At 43.3% G+C, this 23,254-nt stretch overlaps 1 protein-coding gene across 2 annotated transcripts in view; it reads left to right on the plus strand.

The window, feature by feature from the left end:
- Positions 1 to 784: 784 nt before the first annotated feature.
- LOC132016759 (glutathione S-transferase omega-2) overlaps positions 785 to 23,254 on the plus strand; it is a 25,380-nt gene continuing 2,910 nt past the window's right edge. Inside the window, exons 1-6 of one of the 2 annotated variants that reach the window (XM_059398513.1) lie at positions 785 to 869; positions 6,966 to 7,076; positions 7,343 to 7,451; positions 9,770 to 9,992; positions 10,927 to 11,028; positions 11,889 to 11,924. In XM_059398513.1, coding sequence (XP_059254496.1) covers positions 7,046 to 7,076; positions 7,343 to 7,451; positions 9,770 to 9,992; positions 10,927 to 11,028; positions 11,889 to 11,924 — 501 coding nt within the window. In that variant the 5' untranslated portion in view covers positions 785 to 869; positions 6,966 to 7,045. The remainder of the gene's footprint in view (positions 870 to 6,965; positions 7,077 to 7,342; positions 7,452 to 9,769; positions 9,993 to 10,926; positions 11,029 to 11,888; positions 11,925 to 23,254) is intronic. The other variant, XM_059398514.1, reaches the window with a different exon arrangement.

The following is a 23,254-nucleotide window of genomic DNA, read 5'->3' on the forward strand; positions in this document are numbered from 1 at the left end:
GTACCTAGCAGGCGGACGCCATCGATGTAATTAAATACTGTGAAGACCCCATCCATCAATTCAGCGCAAGTCTGGATGAGTAATTCAGAAATACTCATCCCATCTTCCAGACGCGTCCATGGCCCACCGGGCTTCTATTTAAAATTTTGATCATCACCTCACCTCCATGAGGAGAAGGTAGGTCGGAGAGCATCATTTCATTCTACAGATGATTTCAACCCAGATCCCGAGGTTGTGAGTCCTTAAGAGGCGGTAAGATCTGGAGAACACAGCCAGCACCCGGATCTTACTGTCAAAATCAGGGAGCCGTCGACCCGCCCCATTACTCTCTCCGGTACTTATTCTTAAACGTAAGAGCGCATAACAATCACCTTGAGGCTCGCCGCTGGATTTCCGACACAGTGGGGCTAGGGTGAGCCGCGAAGTCCGTCTTTGAAAGGAGCTCCCCCCCCCCCCCCCCCCCGCCCCCACCCCACAGTGATGCAGGCGGTCTAGGGACCGCACCCTGAGAGGCAGTGAGAACCGGTTGACTTCACAAAAGGCTTCCCGCAGGCTACCCTCGGCCGCCACCAACGCCCAGGCTCCCGGCGGCCCCATCTTTGCCGCCGTCCGCCTGCCCCACCCTCCAGGCCCGGGTCGGCTGCGGGCGGATTTCAGTCGGATGTAGACCCGGGCGCAGAGGTGCCAACGACCAGCCACTACCTGGCTTCCACTTTGGCCAGCCACAGACACCGGGAGGACTCGCGACTTTGGTGTCCAGCAGCGTGTAACGCGGCCGCCCATTGGCTCAGCTTCCTACAGCTTGGCCGTAGGGCACCCAAAGGCTTTCAGAATTGGCCGGAGCTGCAAACGCCGGGGCCGGTTTACGGGTAGGAGCGCGTTCTAAGGGGCGGGATCCGCCTGGGCCCCGCCTCCCTCGGCTGCCACCGCCCTCCGCTGCGGCCTCGCTCGGCGTCCGGTTCCGTCCGCTGGGCGCGCGGAGGCCCCTCGGGGCGACTCTCTATCACCTCCCCGGGGTGGGTCTGTCCGGTCTGCGAGGCTTCGGAAGGGAGAAGGGCTTTGAGGTCAATTCTGGATTTGCGGAATTTGTTCAGGAATTTCGGGTTTGCCAACACTTTTAAAAGAAAAATACAATGACTTATCTTCATCAAAGTTTCATCAAAGAGTTCAACACCAAGAAAAGCGCACAGTCTTATCATTTAAAGACCAGGTCTTTAATGAGAATGCCTTTAGCTTTAAGGGGGGGGGGGGACTCACTAAATTGTTCTAATTTTTCTGCTTTGGCTGGAGACAGGTAAAGATGACCTCAAATCAGGAATTCTCAGCCCTGCATTGGGCACCGCTAGGTTAGCTACATTGCGGGTCACTGGCAGCCAGGGGAATTCTGTCCACGGGAAAGTCCTCACTTTGTGAGTACGTATGGGACTTTCCTGGTACATTCAAATACTAATAAAAATAATGGCGAAGGATACATGCTTACTAGATAGAAAATGCCTCTCAACCAGCATCTGAAGTAATCCTCCTCAAACCGCAGAATGTATTGGTACTATTAGCTCTAAATTGTGGAAGGAATATCAGGGCATAGAAAATGGTGTATTTCCCAAGGTCACCAAGCTAATAAATACTGAAAAGATCATTCACATCCAGCCTGAATTCTTACAGTCATTTAGAGATGAGTTTACACTTGCTTCCACCAGGGTCTTTCTGTCTTCACTAGCATTTAGAGGTGGAGTCAGGAGAGGATAGTACCCACCTTTATGACACACCACTATTATGGCTGAGATTTAACAGGAAGTGTTGGTGTTCCTTTTCCAAACATAGTATGTATTGTTTGGACTTTACAAACATTTGACTTGGCCTGATTTCAGGATCTTGAAAATCTGCTTTTGCTCATTCAAATGTTACCATATTAAAATGTTTTAAATTTCTTTCTTTGATCCCCCAAGCTGTAAAGAGAAATCAGAATAGGAAAGCAGAATCCAGTACTTAAAAACAGAGTCTCCTTTGACTCAGTTTTCCCTCATGGGAAGATGAAGTTCCACTTCTGATAACTTTAGTAATCTTATTTGATATATTGCAGAGGTTGGGGGGGGGCGTGAGGGGTGGAAAAAAGGTGGTCAGAGGGTACACACTTTCAGTTAATAAGTCCTGGTGATGTAAGGTACAACGAGATGACTTATTAAATGCTCCTGTGTGGTATATTTTGAAAGTTGCGAAGAAGTAGATTTTAAAAGATCTCATGGGGAGAATTTTTTTTATGAGGAGATGGATATTAACTAAACTTATTGTGGTAATCATTCAACATTTTCGGTAAATCAAGTCATTATGCTGTGTAACTTAAAACTCATCCAGAGTTGTCTGTCAATTATATCTCAATAAAAATGGAGCAAAAAAGTCCCAAAGGCATTAGAACACAAGATTCCCTATGATCCTAACTTCCTGGAAACAATCCTGAGTTTGGGCCTGTTTGAAAACAGAGCCTTTTCCCTTACTTACCTCACTCTTTGAACTTGGTGAACAATTTTTGAACACCCAGTAACATAATTTTTCATGTAAATTAGCTTCTGAAATATTAAGAGGAATGTCCTCCAGTTTCTGCTACTGCCAGAGATTGGTGTGGCAAAAAAATTTTTTTTAAAAACTGCAAAATATAAATTCCACTTTCTCTCCTTTTCTCAAAGCAGAGACTTGTGTAATTAAAAAAATTATTTCTGCAGTAGCATTCTTTTCCTGGAAGACTCGAGCCATTGTCACCCATGACTGAAATTTCCCATATTTTCAAAACAGATCCGATTATATCTCAGGTAGCTAGAAATAGATTTAGAGTAGGTTTCATGTGGTGTTATTACCATTTGTTGTGTGTGGTGTTTTGTTTTTTGCTTGAGTGAATCAGTATAATAGAAGTATAAACATGATATAATAACATTAGAAAGAAAGTTTGCTTATAGGATTTCAAAAAGGTACATATTAGTTCCTAAAAAGCAAGTAGGGATAAGTTTAAAGGTTGTAATTAAAATCTTTCCAGGGAAACCCTAGCATTCAGTGGTAAGATTAAAAACCACATTACTGAAATGTAGCCTGCAGCATTCAACCCATTCAACTGGCATTAAATTGGTAACTAGCAAAATAAGTATCCTGAATTGAATTTCAATTCCAATGTGCTTGGCAAAGCAGAATTGCAGTGTATTTGATCTTTATAGATACAAAATTGGAGTGCATTATGTTCTTATTCACTAATATTAGTCATTAGTTTTCAAGTACACTGAGCTTTTACTATACTGAGGATGTGCACAATTTCATTCAATATTCAAAACCTATCCGTTAGGTACTACTCGTGTTTTCTTTTTACAGATGAGGAAGATGAAAGTCCAAGAGGTTTTAGAGAGCTTGCCTAAGTGCCAAAGCCAGAGTTTAGATATAGTGCCAAGTAAGAATCTTGACACTGTATTGCTTTCCTTCAGAGGAAGAAATATTCCCATTGTTCTATTTATTCTTTTCTAACTACACCAGATATTTTAGAATGTGACGTCCCATACACAGATATACTTTTAATACATATCTTCCAAATCTTAGAGTTGGTTTCCCTTAGGGGAAGAAAGTTGGACATATGTTCTCTTCTGGCATAGTAAAAAGGTGATCCACTTTACAAATGGAATTCCCAGTTTGTCCATAGCTAATTCAGTCATTGTCACTGTAGACTCGGATGGGCTAACTAAGGCCAGCAGGCCAATGCCAGTCCACTGCTGTTTTTTGTACAGCCCAAGAGTGAAGAATGGGTTTTACATGTTTATTTTTTAATTTTTATTTATTTTTTTTAAGATTTTATTTATTTATTTGACAGACAGAGATCACAAGTAGGCAGAGACACAGGCAGAGAGGAGGAAGCAGGCCCCCTGCCGAGCAGAGAGCCCAATATGGGGCTTGATCCCAGGACCCTGAGATCATGACCTGAGCTGAAGGCAGAGGATTAACCCACTGAGCCACCCAGGCGCCCCAGGTTTTACCTTTTTAAATGGTTTTTAAAAATCAAGAGAAGAATCATAATTTGTGCCACATGAAAATTACACGAAATTTACCACGAGTGAGCCCTCATGAAAATTATGGACTTTGGGCATTATTTTATCCGTCCAAGGTTGTCAGTTGTGAAAATGTACCTCTCTGATGGGGGATGTTGATGGTGCAGGAGGCTGTGTTTGTGTAGGGGTAGTGAGTAAGTATATGGGATAACTCCATATATTCTCGGTTTTGTGGTGAACCTGAATCTACTCTAAAAAAAAAAAGGCCTTTTAAAAATATATATAAAATTTAAATTCAGCATCCACAAATAATGTTTTATTGGAGCACAGCCATCCCTGTTCATTAATATATTATCTATGGCTTTTTCACTCTAAAATGTAGAGATAAGCAGTTGAGACAAGATGGCCGGGAAAAGCCTCATGTATTTACTATCTCGACTTTTACAGAAAAGTTAGGCTATCTCTGGTAATAGGTAAGATTCTGGTTGCAGTCCTGCCCTAGGAGTTGAACTTCCAGGCTTCACAGTCCTTCCTCTTTTTCTTAAACTCGTTATAAGGTTTTTGACAGGTGACTTGACCTTGCCAACGTCAGCTTAGTCATCTGTTAAAAATGAAATTATAGGGGCGCCTGGGTGGCTCAGTGGGTTAAAACCTCTGCCTTCCACTCAGGTCATGATCTCAGGGTCTTAGGATCAAGCCCTGCATCAGGCTCTCTGCTCAGCAGGGAGCCTACTTCCCCCCTCTCTCTCTGCCTGCCTCTCTGCCTACTTGTGATCTCTGTCAAATAAATAAATAAAGTCTTTTTAAAAAAATGAAATTATAGAATTCTAATAAGACTATTTTAAGGATTAAATGAGTTGAATACACATAAAGCATCAAATACATGTAAGTAATCATTTATTTTTATTTTAACAATTTCACATTCCTCTTATGGCCCTCCCCTTTAGAATCTGGATATATTTTCTCAACTCTTTGAAATCTGCTTTCTTTCTTTCTTTCTTTTTTTTTTTTTTTTTTTAAAGATTTTTACTTATTTATTTATTTATTTGACAGAGACATCACAAGTAGGCAGAGAGGCAGGCAGAGAGAGAGGGGAAGCAGGCTCCCTCGTAAGCAGAAAGCCCGATGCGGAGCTTGATCCCAGGACCCTGAGATCATGACCTGAGCCAAAGGTCCAACCCACTGAGCCACCCAGGCATCCCTGAAATCTGTTCTTTATGTGGAGATACATTTGTCTGCCTGGGAGTCTTCTGCTTGTCTACCAGAAAATCCCCCATGACAGGGTTATGTTTACTGCTTTAATTTTACCACCCAGTTTGTTCCTCTTGATCAAAATTAGCTCCAGAACAGTAATCATCCTGTTATTTTATCTGTCTCCCAATGCACAAAATTGTTAGCGTAGCAAGTCAGTTTATCTTTTCCAATACCAGATGTCTTGCTGACATACATGCATTTATTTTCAAAGAACACTTATTCAAACATTTTTGCCATTCTCCTATTCTTACAAGGTGACAGCTCCTCAAAATCACATGAAGTCACTCTGACTTAGCAAAAAATGTAACTGAGTCACTATCCTGAAGATTTTAAAAGATTCTTATTCTGTGGAAAAAAAATGTTAACCTATTAACCAAGAATTTCTAAATAGATTGGAATTCCGAAGGCCAATAGTGACCCATTCATAATTACATAATTAGGTTCTGTCGTTTTAACAAAGCTATTCGGATTCAGCTAACATTTGAGCAGCTATTATGGGCTACCACTTTTCCAGGACTTACATTCTTTCCTGTTCATACTGTTAACCATCTTTAGAGGTCAAGACAGTAAGTCAGGTTTTAGGCTTTTAAAGTTCTTTGACCCCTCTAGCTGATCACGTTGGAGAAATTTCACTTTTCTGAGGCTGTTTTCTATTTTGTAAAATAGGAATAATACTACCTGCCCATGAGTAGTCATGGGAATCTAAGAAGGTAGTCAGTGGAAATCAATTAGTGTGAGTGGGACATAATCATAATTTTCTTTCCTTCTTTATCTGTCAATCTTATATAGTCCATCAACAAGCAATTCCCATTTCCACTAAGTCGTGTAAAATTAAAGGAATTATTTTATCACCCGATGAATTTCAAGATCTCAGCCTATCAGGGTCTGAGCAAAGGCCAGCTACCTCTTTTATCCAAGGTGGATGGAAGAGCTCTCCAAGTGGCACATGGCTGGGCTGTTGGCCATGTTTTCTCTAGCAATCAGAAAGAGTTTTCTCTGCGATGTATGCTGCAGGTGGAAAGAGTTCACAAATTTGTTTCTGCCTCTAGGTCAAGAATGTTTACATTCATCACCTGTTTTCCATAGCTGGGGCAAAGTCTCACAAATAGGGCCCAAACTAAAGGTGAAGCAAGTGTGGGGTCTAGGGCACCAAATTTAAGGAGGCATTCACTGCCAAGGTTACGCAAGGTCTCAACGCTAACAAGGTTTTCTTACTTATCTGCTATATCCTGAGGAAATTTGGTTTTATATGAAGCAAACAAACAAGGCTTACTCATTATAGAGAGGTTGCGTCCAGTTGTCTTAGAGAGGCAGGAGGGAGGGCTTAGGATGGGAAAGAAACTTTCCCAACTTAACCAGGGAAACTTACCCTGGTCAAGTTTTATTAAACGCCCTTGAAAGACATGCTGGAGTTCAAATGCCCATTCTTCGGGGATTTTTTTGATGTGGAAGAGACCCCCCACTGAATGAGCTGCCCACGTGTTCAAGGCAAGGAAGGAGTACTTTTCAGGGGTTTCTTGCCCACTCTCAACTCTGGGGCCTCTAGATGGGGGGAAGTGTGTCTCTTGGTTAAATTATCCTAGCTCCTATCCCGGATCACTTTCCCCTCTGCCCCTTCGTCGCCGACAGCCCCCCTCACCCTCACCGCCACCTCCACCCCTGAGCTCAGTCACTCAAAAATTGAATTTGGGGCAGGAGGGGCGCGCTGGAGCGCGGCTATTCTCGGAGCCTGCGGCCTCGGCGAGCGTTCTACGTCTCGCTCACGCTGGGAGATCATGGAGGATGCGACTAGGTCCTTTGGGAAAGGTGAGACCCCTCGACCACGGTCCCGGACTGGGGTCGCCGCGTAGCTGGGAAAGTTGGCTCTGGAGAGAGGGTTGCTCGGCCTTGGCCCCCAGGCCAGCGCGGCGGGGAGGGATTTGAAGGGATCCTTGCGCAAAAGACACATACAAATGTGTCTTCTCGGACGCGGGAGGCGGGGCGGGCGCACTTCTCCTGGGATCCCGGGGGAAGCGAGTGAGCCCCTCTCCCCGTGGGCTTACGGACCCCTGCCTCCTCGTCTCCCCCCACAGGAAGCCTCCCCCCCGGGCCGGTCCCAGACGGCCTGATCCGTGTCTACAGCATGAGGTTCTGCCCCTACGCGCACAGGACGCGCCTCGTCCTCCGGGCCAAAGGCATCAGGTGAGAAGCCGGAGGTCAGAGCCGCGCAAGCGCGCGGGGTGTTCAGAATCTGGGGCGCCCTGCTCAGACTTCAGAGGGGCTCCTAAATGGTTAGTCCTGGGCGGGTTCTGTAGCAGGCGGTCCGCAACGCCCCAGCTTTCTTCCGAGTGGAGCCGAGTCTGTGCCTGAAACTTTCAGGACAGCTCAGTGCAGACCTAACGCTACTCCTGGTGAGAAGGCTCCCTCGCGTCTCGAAGCCGAAGGCTGGGCACTGCCGGGGCTCCCCAGGCTTTCCCGGACCGCTCCAGCCAGCCAACCCCCTGCTTCCATCCTCGGCCCCACCCCCCGCCCCACCCCCCTCACCCCCGCCCCGGCGCCTTCTGTGCGCTCGCTTTCCTCCTAGCGCTTCCCGCCTCCAACAGTTTTGTTAGTCCTTCTTTCCTCCACTCTACCCAGCCCCACTTCCACCGCTCCCTCCCGCCCCCCGCCCCCCCCCCCGCCATCCCCCAAAGGCTAAATTGTCAGTTTTTGAGGGTGGGGCTTTTGTCTCTTTTATTCATGAGTTAGCAGAGAGCCTGGTGCAAGGTAGGTGTTCAAAAATATTTTTTTTGAATGAACGGACAAATAGTTCCAAACAATGACATAGAACAAACTTCGGGCAGGAGGCCTCTTTAAGGTTCTGGCGTACTTGAAAAATAGATCCATTTTCTTCCAGAAGGAATTCTGTAAAACCAGCACCTGCCGGGGAGGTCTGGATGTGGGAGGCAGAGCCACTTTGCTGGAGCATGGACTGGGGTGGGGGCAGGCAGCTGGCCTCAAAGCCAAAGTGAGGCTTTTGACTCTTGAAGAGCCCATCCTGTTAAGGGATGACTTCAGAGTTTCAGATTCATGTCAGAGAAATACTAATATAGAGACGTATTAAACAAAATTACGTAATTCTACTTTGTTGAGTGTATATGGAATGTATTTCCAGATTCTTCCTTACTGTTCAAGTCTCCTTGTCCCCAAGGTTACCTATTTAAAATAACAGTTACGTATTTCAAATAAAATTTAGAGAACAGTAGCCCGATGTTTTACCCTTAGTGACAAAATGGTAGCTTAGGAACCAATGTAAATATTTCTTCAGGGCAGGGTTTCTCGGCCTTGGCGCTGTTGACATTTTGGGGCAGGTAGTTTCGTTTTGTGTGTACATGTGTTTGGGTTGGGATGGGGCGCTGCCCTGTGCACTGTTGGACTTTTAGGAGCACCCTGGCGCCTCTGCATTAGCTGTGACAGCCGAAAAATGTCTCCAGACATTGACTTGTGTCCCTGCAGAATGGGGCAAGATCACTCCCTGTTGAAAACCACTGCTTTATGATTTAAGACCATCTCCTTGATGGAGCAAAGAATATACTCATTTGTTTCCTTTAATCTTTTAAACATAGGTGAGCACTTCTGGTAACTTTATAGGCTTGAGCCTCTAATGATAATAATAAGAATAAGAAGAAGGTTATTGATGCTCATGTACCTAGGCACTGTCCTGAGCATTTCAGACATACTCAATCAGTCCTCACAGCAGTGCCAAGAGATGGGTACCATTATTACCCCCATTTTCCAATTAAGGACATTGAGCGCAGAGAGGCTAAGGAATTTGGCCAGCATCACAAGCTAGACTGTCCAGACCCTAGGAGGTCTGATGCCAGAATTCAAGTCCTAACTCAGACATTTACCATATTCTGTTGTGACCTGTTAATATCAGATGTGCATTTGCAAGTGTTAAGATGTTGGAAACTCTGGAATGCTGTGGTTAGGTGCGTGCCCTCTGAGTCCGACTCCCTGGCTCTCAGCGCGGTTCTGATGTTTCCTCGCAGTGATAATGGGCAGGTGGTTGAAACTCCTGGAGCCAGGAATCACAAGGAGCACATGAGACAAGGCAGAGAAAACATTTAGCACATCTTAACTACAGGCATTAAGACAGTGACCTTGCTGTGTATTTTTCTCTGGAAAAACCTAAACTTTGGAAAACTTATGGCAAACTTAAATTTTATAAATTGATTGCTTCTGCTTTCAGGATAAGTGTCTGCCTGCCTAAGCCTCTCTTTCTTTCTTTCTTTTTTTTTTTTTTTTTAAACATTTTATTTGTTTATTTGACAGACAGAGATCACAAGTAGGCAAAGAGGCAGGCAGAGAAAGAGGAAGAAGCAGGCTCCCTGCTGAGCAGAGAGCCCGATGTGGGGGTCGATCCCAGGACCCTGAGATCATGACCTGAGCTGAAGGCAGAGACTTTAACCCACTGAGCCACTCAGGTGCCCCTAAGCCTCTCTTTCTAGTTCTGTCTTGTTTTCCCTTTGCTTTTTAAGACATGAAGTTGTCAACATTAACCTGAGAAACAAGCCTGAGTGGTACTATACAAAGCACCCTTTTGGCCAGATTCCTGTCCTAGAGAACAGCAAATGTCAGTTGATCTACGAATCTGTCATCGCTTGTGAGTACCTGGATGACGCTTACCCGGGGAGAAAGCTGTACCCATATGACCCTTATGAGCGGGCTCGCCAGAAGATGTTATTGGAGTTATTCTATAAGGTATACCCAGTTTTTTTTTTTTTAAAGTTACTTACATACAGTCCATTTTACTTTGTATGTGTTTCCCAAACTTGAGTTTATTTTTGAAACTAAGTCATTGGTCCGATCATTTTGTTGCAACATTACCTGTCTCTTAGGAGGGTAACTAGTATGGAATAATAGTAAGGCTATCCCCTCTGATATTAAAGATGGAAGGTGTAACTGATAGGCTCTTTTCTATTTCGACCAGCAGTCTCAAGAGGTATGGTTATGGCATGGTTAGGACCATGTGACTCCAGGTAGGAATGTTGGAAGAGCTGAAAACTGGTAGTGTGTTAAAGAAAATATTTCTAAAGTTTCAGGTAGAAAAATTGTTGGGGTGTGAAGAAGGGAATGCATGAAAGGGGACTGCCCTTTATTCGGAGCAGCAGTCCCAACTGTGCAGGAAATATGAAGAAGAGAGAAAATTAATGATGGGGAAATTTTATGATAGTTCTCTTTGAAAAGAGATAAAAGGAACTCAGGGACATCAGTGGCTGACATAGCTTGAGCATTTATGCTGTATGAAGCACTATTCTACCTGCTTTATAAAGGTTAACTCATTTAATGCTCACAAGTACCCTTTAGGGTAGGTACTGTTACTGTATCCATTTTTCAGATGACAACACTGAGGCTTAGAGAGGTTAAGTGCCCCGCCTAAGATTGTACAGCACGGAGTAGCTGAACAAGTAAGGAGCACTGGAGAACCCCTTTTAAAGCACCCTGTTTTATTACCGTGGTGCGGTGACCGTGGATTTCTGGAACCACAGGGATGACCCTCCGAGGAGGTGGGGAGCCTAGATGTGGGCATTGGCTTAAGTTGGAGTGATAAAGCTCTGGCTGCATTTTTAGGAAGAGCAGGAGTGCCCAGAGTTTCCTCAGACTGCCCTACTAAGAACCTGTGTTCTCTGATTAGGTCCCACACTTGACCAAGGAGTGTCTGGTAGCATTGAGATGCGGGAGAGAATGTGCTGATCTGAAGCTAGCCCTGCGTCAGGAATTCTGCAACCTTGAAGAGGTACGAAAAGGGGCCCCTCTCCTGATCAGATACAGTGCAAGAAGCAATGCAGGGTCCCCAGCCTGGGCCCCCTGACAACCCTTGTTTTCACAGACTTAGTCTTTCTGCCAGTCTTTGATAAGTTGAGCTACTAGTCATCTAATTTTAACCTGTGGGTGCTTGCCCTCCACTCACCTGCTATAGAATTATTCTTGAAAATGTGGCAAGAATACAATAGCCACAGTAGGGAAAGAGCCCAGATGTCCATCGACAGATGAATGGATAAAGAAGACGTGGTACATACATACAATGGAATACTACTCAGCCATCAGAAAAATGAAATCTTGCCATTTGCAACAATGTGGATGGACCTAGAGGATATTATGCTAAGTGAAATAACCCAATCAGAGCAAGATAGTTATCATTTGATTTCACTTATATGTGGAATTTAAGAAAAAAAAACAGAGGGGCATAGAGGAAAGGAGGGGAAAATAAAACAAGATGAAATCAGAGAGGGAGACAAATCATAAGATACCCTTAATCATAGGAAACAAACCAAGGGTTTCTGGAGGGGAAAGGGAGAGGAGATAGGGTACTGGGTGATGGGCATTAAGGAGGGCACGTGATGTAGTGAGCACTGGGTTTAATAAGACTGATGAGTCACTGAACTCTACCTCTGAAACTAATAATACATGAAATGTTAAATAATTGAATTTAAATGGAAACAATAGTGAAAAAAAACCATGCATACCAAATTTTCTTCATCCATTCATCCAACACAGAACATTTAGGTTGTTCCAATATCTGGCTATTGTGAATAATGATGCAATAAACATGAGTGTGCAGATGTCTCTTTGAGATAATGATTTCATTTCTTTCAGATAATATATCCAGAAGTGGAGTTGCAGGTTCATATGGTAGTTCTAGTCTTAATTTTTTGACAAATCTCCGTAATGTTTTCCATTGTGGCTATACTAATTTATATTCCTGGCACTAATTCCTTGTATAAATATATTTATGTCTGGGCTCTCTGTTCCATTCCACTAACCTACATGTCTGACTTTGTGCCACTACCATACTGTTTTGGTTCCATTTATTTTTATCCTCTCTAGTTAAAATGTTTTTAAAGATTTATTTATTTATTTATTTGACAAACAGAGATCCCAAGTAGGTGGAGAGACAGGCAGAGAGAAGGGGGGAAGCCGGCTCCCTGCTGAGTAGAGAGCCCAATGCGGGGGCTCGATCCCAGGATCCTGGGATCATGACCTGAGCTGAAGGCAGAGGCTTTAACCCACTGAGCCACCCAGGCGCCCCCTCTCTAGTTAATTTTAAAACTGTATTTTCAGTGTAAAAATCCTGCATTTTTTATTAAATCTATTCCTAGATATATTTTTTTGTATTATTGTACATGGAATTGATTTCTTAGTTTTTTTCAGATTTTTCATTGATAGGGTATGGACTGCTACTGGATTTTTACATATTGATTCTGTATCCTGCTCTGATATTTATTGTATATTCTTTGAGGGTTTTTTTTTTTTTCAAATATATAAAATTGTGTCATTTCTAGGGAAAAAAAGAAAAAAGAAAAAATCTGGCAAGGAAGGGGGAAGGGCATGTGATGAGTTTCTTCCTTTCCCTGAATCACCACATTCCTTAGGTGGTAGCTCTGTATGGCTTCTGTCTATACCCCCTGCCGATGAGGCTAAGATTTTAGATTCCTTAGGGATTTTGTTTGGCTGCTAATAAAAGGGACCTACCTACTGTGAACTTATTTTATAAGGATTTATTCTCTTACACAAAAAAGCCAGAGGTAGTGCAATTCAGGGCTGTTTTGATGGCTTTCTTATAGTTACTAGGGGCTGAAGATCTTTCTCTCCATCTGTTCTGTCATCCTGAGTACAAGTCTTTCATCCTCAAGATGACAAAATGGCTGCTTGAACTGCAGACATTACATCCATGCTCCAGGTTACAGAAAGGAGAACAGAGGGGAAAAATGGCAAAGGGCCATGCCCCTTTATTCACAGGCTTTTGGGGTGCCTGAGTGGCTCAGTTAGTTGAACATCTGCCTTTGACTGGGGTCATGATTTGGGGTGTGAGGATGGAGCCCCACGTTGGGCTCCCTGCTCAGTGGGGAGTCTGCTTCGCCCTCTGCCCCTCCCCCACTCGTGCACACGCGCGCACTCTCTCTCACTCTCTCAAGTAAATTTTTAAAAAAGGCTTTCCCAGAATTCCTACTCAATGACTACTTAAATCTCATTGGCCAGAACTTAGTTGTAGCAGAACTATGTTCAGGAGAGGCTGGGAAATGTAGTTTTTTCGAGGGGGGCACCCTGGATAAAATCAGGGTCCTATAAGAAAGAGGGGAAAGTGACTATGGATAGGTTAGTCAAAGAGCAATCTGGCAGTAATATGGCTCCTTACCCCTTACCTCTAGAATAATCTGGAAGGTGGTTCTATGACTTCCTTTATCTTTGTTCTAGAAACTGATACTTTCCTTTATGGGTGGGTTGTAACTCTGTTGGCAGCCATCAGAATGCTATTTCCCTCTTAAGGGAAAACCGATTATTAATACTCTTCAATTTGACCTTTGTCAAGTGGAAGCAGATTAAATTTATTTACACTTCCAGCTGCCTATCTTAGATTTGTACAGTTGCAGTATTTATGGATGATAAATAATCGTCTGTGAGAAATTACTCTCATGGGGCACCTGGGTGGCTCCGTGGGTTGAAGCCTCTGTCTTCTGCTTGGGTTGTGATCCCAGAATCCTGGGATCGAGCCCTGCTTTGGGCTCTCTGCTTGGCGGGGAGCCTGCTCCCCTCCCCACCCCCACCTCTCTGCCTGCCTCTTTGCCCACTTGTGATCTCTGTATGCCAGGTGAATAAATAAAATCTTTAAAAAAAATGACTCTCAGAAGAAAAAGAAGCTCTGATTTATAGTGTTTTCTGTTTCAGGGATGTAAATACTCCCACCAGAGGCTGATTTTGACCTACCAATGTTGTGTCTCCAAGCTCAGGGTTGAGAAGAGATGTCATCGGTGGTTGGTCAGCTCTGGCACATTCCTGAAGAACACAGTTCCACTTTATCTTCAGTAGCTGAGTTCTAGAAATAACCAGTTAACTAGCCTAAGTGTAGGTAGCTTTCACGGATGGTACTTAAGGACCTCTGAGTATTCAGCGTTGTTCTAGCAGATTTGAATGTGGTTTTGTCCCATCATTACCAAGAATTATAAATACCATGTAGGCAGTATAAGAATCTGAACCCTGCCCAGTTAGCTGGAATTATTTGATCCAATCCTCTAAATACAGTATATCAACTCGAGGAGATTCTAGTGAAATAGAAACTTGTCAGAATAATTTTGGTAGAGAATGTTCCTGACATGTGCAGCTCTTTTGCATGGTTGTGTGTAATCAGGATTTTGTTTGAGCTGAAAGTGTGTTACATATACATGGTCTTTCTGAGGGATAAGCAAGTTGAGATACCACTATGTGATCTTCTGCCATGCGAAAGGATCTTTTGCCAAGCAAAAGGCTCAGTTTACCTTTACAGCCTTAAACTCTGACAGTTTCTTGTTTTGCCGTAAATGCCCCTAACTTTAGAATTTTTTCTTAAAAAATAGTTTCATCAAAATGAAAGGTCAATTATGCTTCTTCTATAATGGCATTTTTCTGAAATAGGTTCACAGTTGTTTGAGATGCATGACTGCTGTTTTCATGATCAAACCGGCCTCCTCTCTGCTCGCTTTCCCGTTCTGAACATTTTCGGGAGTTTTTTAAAATGGCGGGGAGGCCATTCTGTGAGCACGCTTTCTGTTTTCAAGCCAAGTTTCTCGTCTTTACTGAATCAGTGTCAGCGGTACTCATCTTTTTTAGCTTTATTCTTTTTTTTTTTAATGTTTGTGATTGATTTCACCATATCAGAAGAGCACTTTGAGCCCACTTCCGTTTTATCCTTGTGGGTTGGAATGTGCCAGACCTTCCAGCCATGCTGCTGCTGTTCTTCCTCCTCCTCCTCCTTGCCAGTGTCCTCATTCTGAGGGTTTGCGTTGTGGAAGCACTTGGCTCAAGTACAAGGGCAGTGAAAGGATTCAGCCCGATTTCTCTGATGCTTCAGAATTTTGCTCTAGTTCAAGGTTTCTGTGCATAATGGATTCTGTCTTCTGGCTGGCTATTCCTTGATCTCCTGCTAGTCATCAGCGGAAGTCCATCCAAGGAGAAGAGAAGGGCGGTGATATCGAGAATTCTGGAAAAACGCTGAGGGAGTGACAACCTGCCTGAGGCCTTTGGCTCCTGGGGGCCACAGGACACATGATGTTGTTAATTCTTGGCATTCCCCAAACTGCCTTGATGTATCTCCATGCCAAATTTCCCATGTCTCCAAATTTGATTCTGTGCCTTGTGTATGTGGCTCTTTGCCTGAGGTCAGTTTGTAGAAGTTGTCTCTACAACATCCAGGAGCATCTCTAGTGAAATATTTTCTTGATTCTAAATTTCTCCTATAACCTTAATTTTTAATCTGTCCTTTCTCCTCTCCAGAAAGAATACATTTGTGCCCAGTTAGATCATATTATCTGGGTTAAGTTTTACTATTTTTCTTTCTTAATTCTTATTAACTCCAATAATGAAATTACTTACGCGTTGCTTGTTTCTCTTTGGATGTCACTAGGACAGGAGGGAAGGAAAGTTTATATCTGGCTAATTGTTCACTGAAAATAATTTTCTATAGCCTTTTGTGTACAGCAGACTATTTATAAGCTATGTTTATCTTGTTATCAACTAACTTACCATGTCTACAAACTAAATTCATTGTTGCTACCTATTTTTTATAAGAGCTTTATTGACATAATTCACAGACCACAAATTCACCCTTTCCAAGCATACAGTTCAGTGGTTTGGTTTAATATTTACATAGCTGTGTAACCATCACCACTAGTTAATTCTAGAACATTTCTTCGTCTTAAAAAGAAATCCCTTAGTCATTAACACTGGCTTCCCATTTCTTCAGAACCTTCCCAGCTGCAGGCAACCCCTAATTTACTTTTTGTCTTTATGAATTTACCTGTTCTGGACATTTCATATAAATGGGAACATACAATGTTAGCCTTGCATGAGCTTCTTTTATTTAACATCATGGTTTCAAGGTCCATCTTTTATTGCTTTTTATGGCTGAATGATACTGCGCTGTATGGATATGTCATATTGTGTTTATTCCTCAGTTGATGGATACTGGGGTTGCTTCCACTTTTTGACTGCTGCAGGTAATGCTGCCGGGAGCATTTATGTACACGTTCTTGTGTTGGACATATGTGGCCAATTCTCTTGGGTTTGCTAGCTGATTTAGCATGTCTACTAATATGCCTTTTTTTTTTTTTTGAGAGTTTATTTATTTGACAGACAGAGATCACAAGTAGGCAGAGAGGCAAGCAGCGAGATTGGAAGGGAAGCTGTCTCCTTGCTGAGCAGAGAGCCCGATGTGGGGCTCAATCCCAGGACCCTGAGATGATGACCTGAGCTGAAGGCAGAGGCTTACCCCACTGAGCCACCCAGGCGCCCCTAATATGCTGTTTTTAGTGGTAACCACCATCCTTCCACACCGAGGAACCGATGACCCTTTATACACAGTGGCTAATGGAGTGGTTTTAGTGCTGTTGCAACTTGAGTAACTTCATCCATTGTCCAATTCTGACAGCTTCTTTCTAGGTAAACTAATATTTGCTGTTTTTCTGTTAAGAGCTTTCCGCTATACCGTCTACCACCATGTAAATAAGAGACCAATAATTATTCCTATTATTTAGAGATTAATTATACTCTTTCCAATTGTGAAGAAATACTTGTTCATTAGAGAGAATATGGAAAGTACAGAAAAATACAGAAACTCAGACCAAAAAAAAAAAAAAAATCATAATCCCATTACCCAGAAGTAGCTGTGGGTATCATTTTGGACTTTTTATTTCCTGTCCTTTTCTGCTATGTATATTTTTATGTCGTTAAAATTGTAGTGTATATAGAATTGGGCTACCATTATGATGTAAAGGTCTTCCCATATTTTTATAAACCCTGTAAATGCTTGTTCATATGTATTAAGAGCATTTATTAAAGAAGCATTATTTATGAGGATGGAAAATTATAAACCTTAATGTACATTAGACAGGGAATGCTTAGATAAATTACATTCCTCTTGACAAAGTTTTAGAATATAATTGAGGTTCAGTGGGATGAGGCCCGGAGCCGATGACCAAGAAAGAATTGTTGAGACATCTTTGGTGCAAAATGGTGGTTTATTAAATCACAGGGACAGGACCTGCGGGAAGAAAGAGCTGCTGCCTAGGGCTGTGAGGAGTGACCCATTACATACTTGCAAGTTGGGAAGAGGTCAGGGAGAGCGTCAGTCTCTAAAGAATTTTGGAAGCAAGGTTTCCAGGACCTTCGCGGGTTAGCTCTTGTTGGGAAAAGGTCATTTATTACAGTCTAATAAAACCCTAGTTTTGAGACCCTTCGGTATATATCGGTGGGCCATATGCTTAGGGATGGTTGCCAACATGTTATCTTGGAGGGTTTAGAGATAAAGGAAGTTTCCAAAGGAATTTTTATATTTTAAAGTAGACCCACAGGATCCTGGTGTATGTGGGGCGGTCAGGCTAGGATTGCCTTGTGCCCTTAGCAAAGTGTTAAGGTGGAAACAGTTGAGTCTGTAGAGGAATGTCACTCTGCCTGTTTCAAGGGCTTGTCAGTGGGTAAGGAAATTGAATAACTTTTCTCCTGCCTCTGTTTCCCATATCACTCTTGTGGAATTTTATACAGCAGTTAAAAATGAAAGAGGTAGAACTATGTGTACTGACATGAAAAGATTGCCTAGAAATATTTGAGTGAATTACACAGTAATACAGATGGCACGATCCCACTTTTGTAGAAGAAAACAGATGTACATATGTGTATATATACATGTAAATAAATGTCCAGAGAAATGCCTAAAGAGATACACATCACACTCCTAATAGAGACTGCTACTGGGAGAGGAAAGAAGAGTGGGCAAAAGCAGGATGGGGAAGAGCAGGTCTTTGCCATTTAAACTACTTTCTAGTAGTCTGGGTGGCTCAGTCAGTTAAGCCTCTGCCTTTGGCTCAGGTCATGATCCCAACGGTCCTGCAATCAAGCCCCACATCGAGCTCTCTGCTTGGCGGGGAGCCTGCTTCTCCCCTCTCTCTGCCTGCCTCTCTGCCTACTTGTGGTCTCTCTCTCTGTCCAATAAATAAATAAAATCTTAAAAAAAAAAAACTACTTTCTGTCATTTGAGCTTTTTTAAATAATGAGAATGTATTTCTGTATTATGGGTGCAATCTTTAAAAATAGAATATAATCACTTTCATTCTATGTGATTCTCCATGTGTATAAACTGGAGTTATTTATCCTGCACCCACACAAGGAATATTTAGGTTGTTTCTAGTCGTTTACCATTGTGAATGGTGCTGCAAGAAACAGCAGTCTGTTCCTCTATTTGAGAATGTCTGAGTCAGACTTCTAGGAGTGGAATTACCAGATCAAAGGGTAAGAACTTTTAGAGGCTTGAGCTGTGTTGCTAAATTGCTTCTCCAGAGACTTGTGCTGTTTGTCCCCCAGCAGCAGTATATGAAAATTCTCTTTACACTTCCCCTTTTTACTGTGGGGAGATTTCATTAAAGAAGATATTTGCCTGCTTTGGAGAGAGGCAGTAGTTTTTTTATTGTGGACTTCATTTGTATTTTTTTTTTTTATTGTTAGTGAAATAGACACTTTCCCCCCAAAGTATGCCATCTCTTTGTGTGTGTGTGTGTGTGTGTGTGTGTGTTTTAAAAGATTTTATTTATTTATTTGACAGAGAGAGATCACAAGTAGGCAGAGAGGCAGGCAGAGACAGAGGGGGAAGCAGGCTCCCTGCTGAGCAGAGAGCCACATGCGGGGCTCGATCCCAGGACCCTGAGATCATGACCTCAACTGAAGACAGAGGCTTAACCCACTGAGCCACCCAGGCTCCCCCGCATTATGTTTTGTTTGTGAAAATGGGCTGTTACCCATCTCTGTCTATTAAGATCTTCCTGATTTTCCTTGTTGATTTGTAAAAATTCCCCTTAATGAGCTCCTTACATATAAAGGATATTTGGCTATTTTTCAAAAACACTTGTTTTTTGTTTGTTTTCTTTTGTTTTTTAGTCTGGCTTATCTTTTTTGTACATAATAGAAATACAACGTTTAACAATATTGTGCTATGTAGTTCTTTCCTGTTGTGATTTCTTCCACAGCTTTTACGGATAAGAAGTCATCTTCCCCTTTAGGGGAAATTAAAGACATTCCTTTATATTTTCCTTCACCATCCATCACTTTATAGGTATTTGACCCATCAAGCGTTGGCCTCCTGGCTTCCCCTGCTACTATTGTACACACACGTTGACAAAAAGAGTAAGTCCATTAAAAGGATTCCAGCATAGAACTTTCAGAAAGGTCCTTGAATCCCCAAATGTGGACAAATTGCATTCTGAATCTTCATCAGGGACTCCAGGTCATACCTGAAGAGCAGCGGGAGAGGCGTGTTCTGTCCCAGACCCTATGTCGGAGGCTTCTTTCCAGAGGAAAAATGGTTTTATATGTCCTCCAAGTTTGTTTCTGTACCATTGGTTCATTTTACAGGTAATCACTTCATTCTCATTAGCTCAACCTCAGCCTCATTCAGTATAACAGGGACCTGAAATCTGAAATGTGGAGAGCCTTCTCTTATCTTTCATGGACTCGGGGTTTCTGCCCTGGAGTTGGGCACTTTTCTGCTGCTTCTGGAGAAGGGCCTGCCTTGCTCATGTGTTGGCAGATGGTGCGGGTTGCGGGGTGGATTCTGCTTCTTAGGAACCGTTTCCATCAAGAAAAAAAACCACTTTTTTGTTCTCTCCCAGCAAGGACAGCAGCGCCTCTGCAAGCCACCAGGCTATCTGTCCTCCTTGGGAGGCAGTGACAAGGGGCGTGCCTCGGACAGCAGCCTCTCAAGGTTAAGCACAGTTAGTGAAGCTGATCCCGAGCTTCACTACCCAAGACTGTAGAAGGAAGCTTTCATGGGAGAAAGTCCGGGTTTTGCTTCTCTTTATGATGTTGCTGCTTCTCTCTCCAAAATCTTACAATTTCTCTTACCTTCTTCCTTGGTGAACTTCCTGGGGGAGCCAGCCAGGGCGCCTCACCATCGCTGGCCACAAGGGGGAGCCCGACGCTCTTCTTCCTTCCATCTGCTCTCTCACGCGAACCTCTTTTTAGGTCCTCCTGGGGGAGCCCGAAGGCCCTCCAAGAAGACTAGGGGTTCTTCCATCCGGGCTTTTTCACGCTTAGGGGAGGGGGCGGGGAGGGAGAGGGTGAAATCTTACTGGCTTATTTTACTGTGTATCCTAAAATCTGTCGTTGGAGCTAATGGGCTGTAAGCAAGTGACTGAGTTTAAACTGAGAACACAGGGGAACTATTTCATTAAAGTTGCCTGAAGACGTTTTTATCAATGGAATAGAAGAGGAAGGAGAGAATTGAGTTTTTGTAGAGCACAACGTGGTGCTTGAACTCACAACCCCGGAGATGGAGAGTTGCATGCTCTACAGACTGAGCTGGCCAGGCCTCTCCCAGGAGAGAATTTGGTAATTTTCTCATTTTCTCTTTTCTTTTCTTCCTCCTCCTTCTTCTTCTAATTCTTCTTCTTCTTCTTTTTCTTTTTTTTTTTTTTTGGTCGTGATTGTGTCTTGTCTCCCAGTGGGGCAGGTGGCAAAGCCAGAGAGAGAGGAAACAAGGGACTGGGGAGGGAGTTCGCACAGGGAAGCCAGAGGCTTTCAGAGTTTGCTGATTCTAAGCTTTTTGCTGATACTTAAATGGAAAGAACAAACAAAGAATTCACAAGAGACTTGGCAAAGCTGCTGTGATTAGTGTCCTGTACTTACCTGTTTGAAGTTCAGCAGCACAGAGCTGGCTGTGGTCTGGGAATGGGGAGAATGCTGATTTTGTCTTCATTCTGGGCTACCGGAGAGCTCCTTTAACTTCCTGGGACTGTTTCCTCTCCCGAAAAGTGAGAGTCCTTTTGTGCTTCCACAGGAGAGGCAAGAATCAGTCTCAGCTCACCAGCGCCGTTTCCTCTCCCCCTTGGCTCAGGAAACTCAAGTCCAACTCAAAGCTTTATTTAAGGAACTCTGCAGGACCCCAGGATTGACATCTCGATGTCGTTTTCCTTCCTTGTTTTGACCTTCCGTTCTAACCTTTGTTTTCTCTGGTCTTAGTGTTTTATTATTTTCCATGTTTTATATGTTATGGTATATATTTTTTTTTAAACACCGCATCTCTTAATTCCTTGGTACTGAGCGTGGTGCAAATACACGGTAAAATGGGAGGAGAGTCCCACTAGAAGAGGTCCAGTGACCCCTTCCATACTGATGTTATGTGATTCTCAATGGAAAGGCCACTGCCTATGTCTGGAAGATACCAGGTTTGCATGGAAGGGAGCGATTCCACTGAGGGTCTTAAAGACTTCAAGAGGGGCTTTTGGGTGGCTCAGTGGGTTAAGCATCTGCCTTTGGTGCCAGTCGTGATCCTGGGGTCCTGGAATCGAGCCCCGCATCGGGCTCCCTGCTCAGTGGGGGGGGAGTCTGCTTGTCCCTCTCCTTTTGCCTCTCCCTCTCTGCTCCTGCTCTGTCTCTGACATAAATAATTAAGTCTTTGAAAAAAGATGAAAGTCCGAGGGAATGTGAATATGTATTTTGGGGGTGGGAAAGGCTAGAAGAGGATCAGTGATGCCTCATCTGTTCCATCCACATGCTCATCTTGACCTTTTTTTTTTTTAAGATTTTTTGTTTATTTGACAGAAGACACAGTGAGAGAAGGAACACAAGCAGGAGGAGTGGGAGAGGGAGAAGCAGGCCTCCCACTGAGTAGGGAGCCCAACGCAGGGCTTGATCCCAGGACCCTGGGATCCTGACCTGAGCCGAAGGCAAACGCTTAACGACTGAGCCACCTCGGCACCCCTCATCCTGACTTTTTATTGTACCGTGTACTTTTTTTTTTTTTTTTAAAGACTTTATTTATTTATTTGACAGACAGAGATCACAAGTAGGCAGAGAGGCAGGCAGAGAGAGAGGAAGGGAAGCAGACTCCCTGCTAAGCAGAGAGCTCGATGCGGGGCTCGATCTCAGGACCCTGAGATCATGACCTGAGCCAAAGGCAGAGGCCTCAACCCTCTGAGCCACCCAGGTGCCCCTGTACTGTGTACTTTGATAGGGCTTGAATTCCTTTGAGTGTTTATATAAGAACTAATTGTATCTGTAACATGTATATTAAAGACATACTCCTACTTTGAGTAAGTAAAAAGCTTTAAGCATATATACTAATACATACCAATTACTAAGCAGTTATTCATTTTCAAAATATCGCTTTACCAAAGGACCTAGCATGGATTCCAGTAAATATCTCTGTGTGATGTGTTTTGACAAGGACTTTCCCAAGAGCACCGCTCATCTGTAAACAGAAAAGCTATACTTGTTCCAGGGTCAGTCGATTTAGATTTCGTTCTGATTTGTACCATGAAGGCCAATAATAAGCTGGAGGTATATGTTTCGAAGCCAGTGGTAAAAGTTTGCATAATTATTATCCATTTGTGAATATAAAGAAGATTTGATGCTGTCTGGAATCCATAAATACTGAACGATTTGTTCCTTCCTGCTGTAAGTCAGATCTATTTTCCTTATGCCTTAAAATAGCCTGTTTTGAGTTTTCATTGGCCAGATTCCACTGGTTTAGTCCATCCTGTTAGTTTTCTTGAACAAAGTGATGCTCCCTAACATTTTTCAGACTTCTAGGACACTCATCACGGGAACTCCTCCATGCCATGTCAGGGGATAATGAAAACTTGGACTTGAGGGCACAAGATTTGGTTTCTCTTCTGAGAAGGGTGGCAGGTGGGGGATCCCGTTGATTTTTTTCTGTGAGAGATGCATCTGCTATCTGTAGATGTGAGGTTTGGATATCTCTGTGTTTTCTCATCATAAGAGCTTTTGTTTATTCATGCATGATTATGTCACTCCTCACCATAACATCTAAGGGGGGCACTAACTTACCACCATTTTACAGATGAGAAAACTGAGGCTTGGAGGAGGTGGTGTGTAGGTAAATTGCCTCGGATTCCATATTGAATAGGAGGCCTAAGCCTAGCCTAAGATCAGGTCTGCCTGCCCCTGAGCTGATGTTCTTTTTTTTTTTTTTTTTTTTTTTT

The sequence above is a fragment of the Mustela nigripes genome, chromosome 4, assembly GCF_022355385.1.
Source record: "Mustela nigripes isolate SB6536 chromosome 4, MUSNIG.SB6536, whole genome shotgun sequence".
NCBI classification, from domain to species: domain Eukaryota; kingdom Metazoa; phylum Chordata; class Mammalia; order Carnivora; family Mustelidae; genus Mustela; species Mustela nigripes.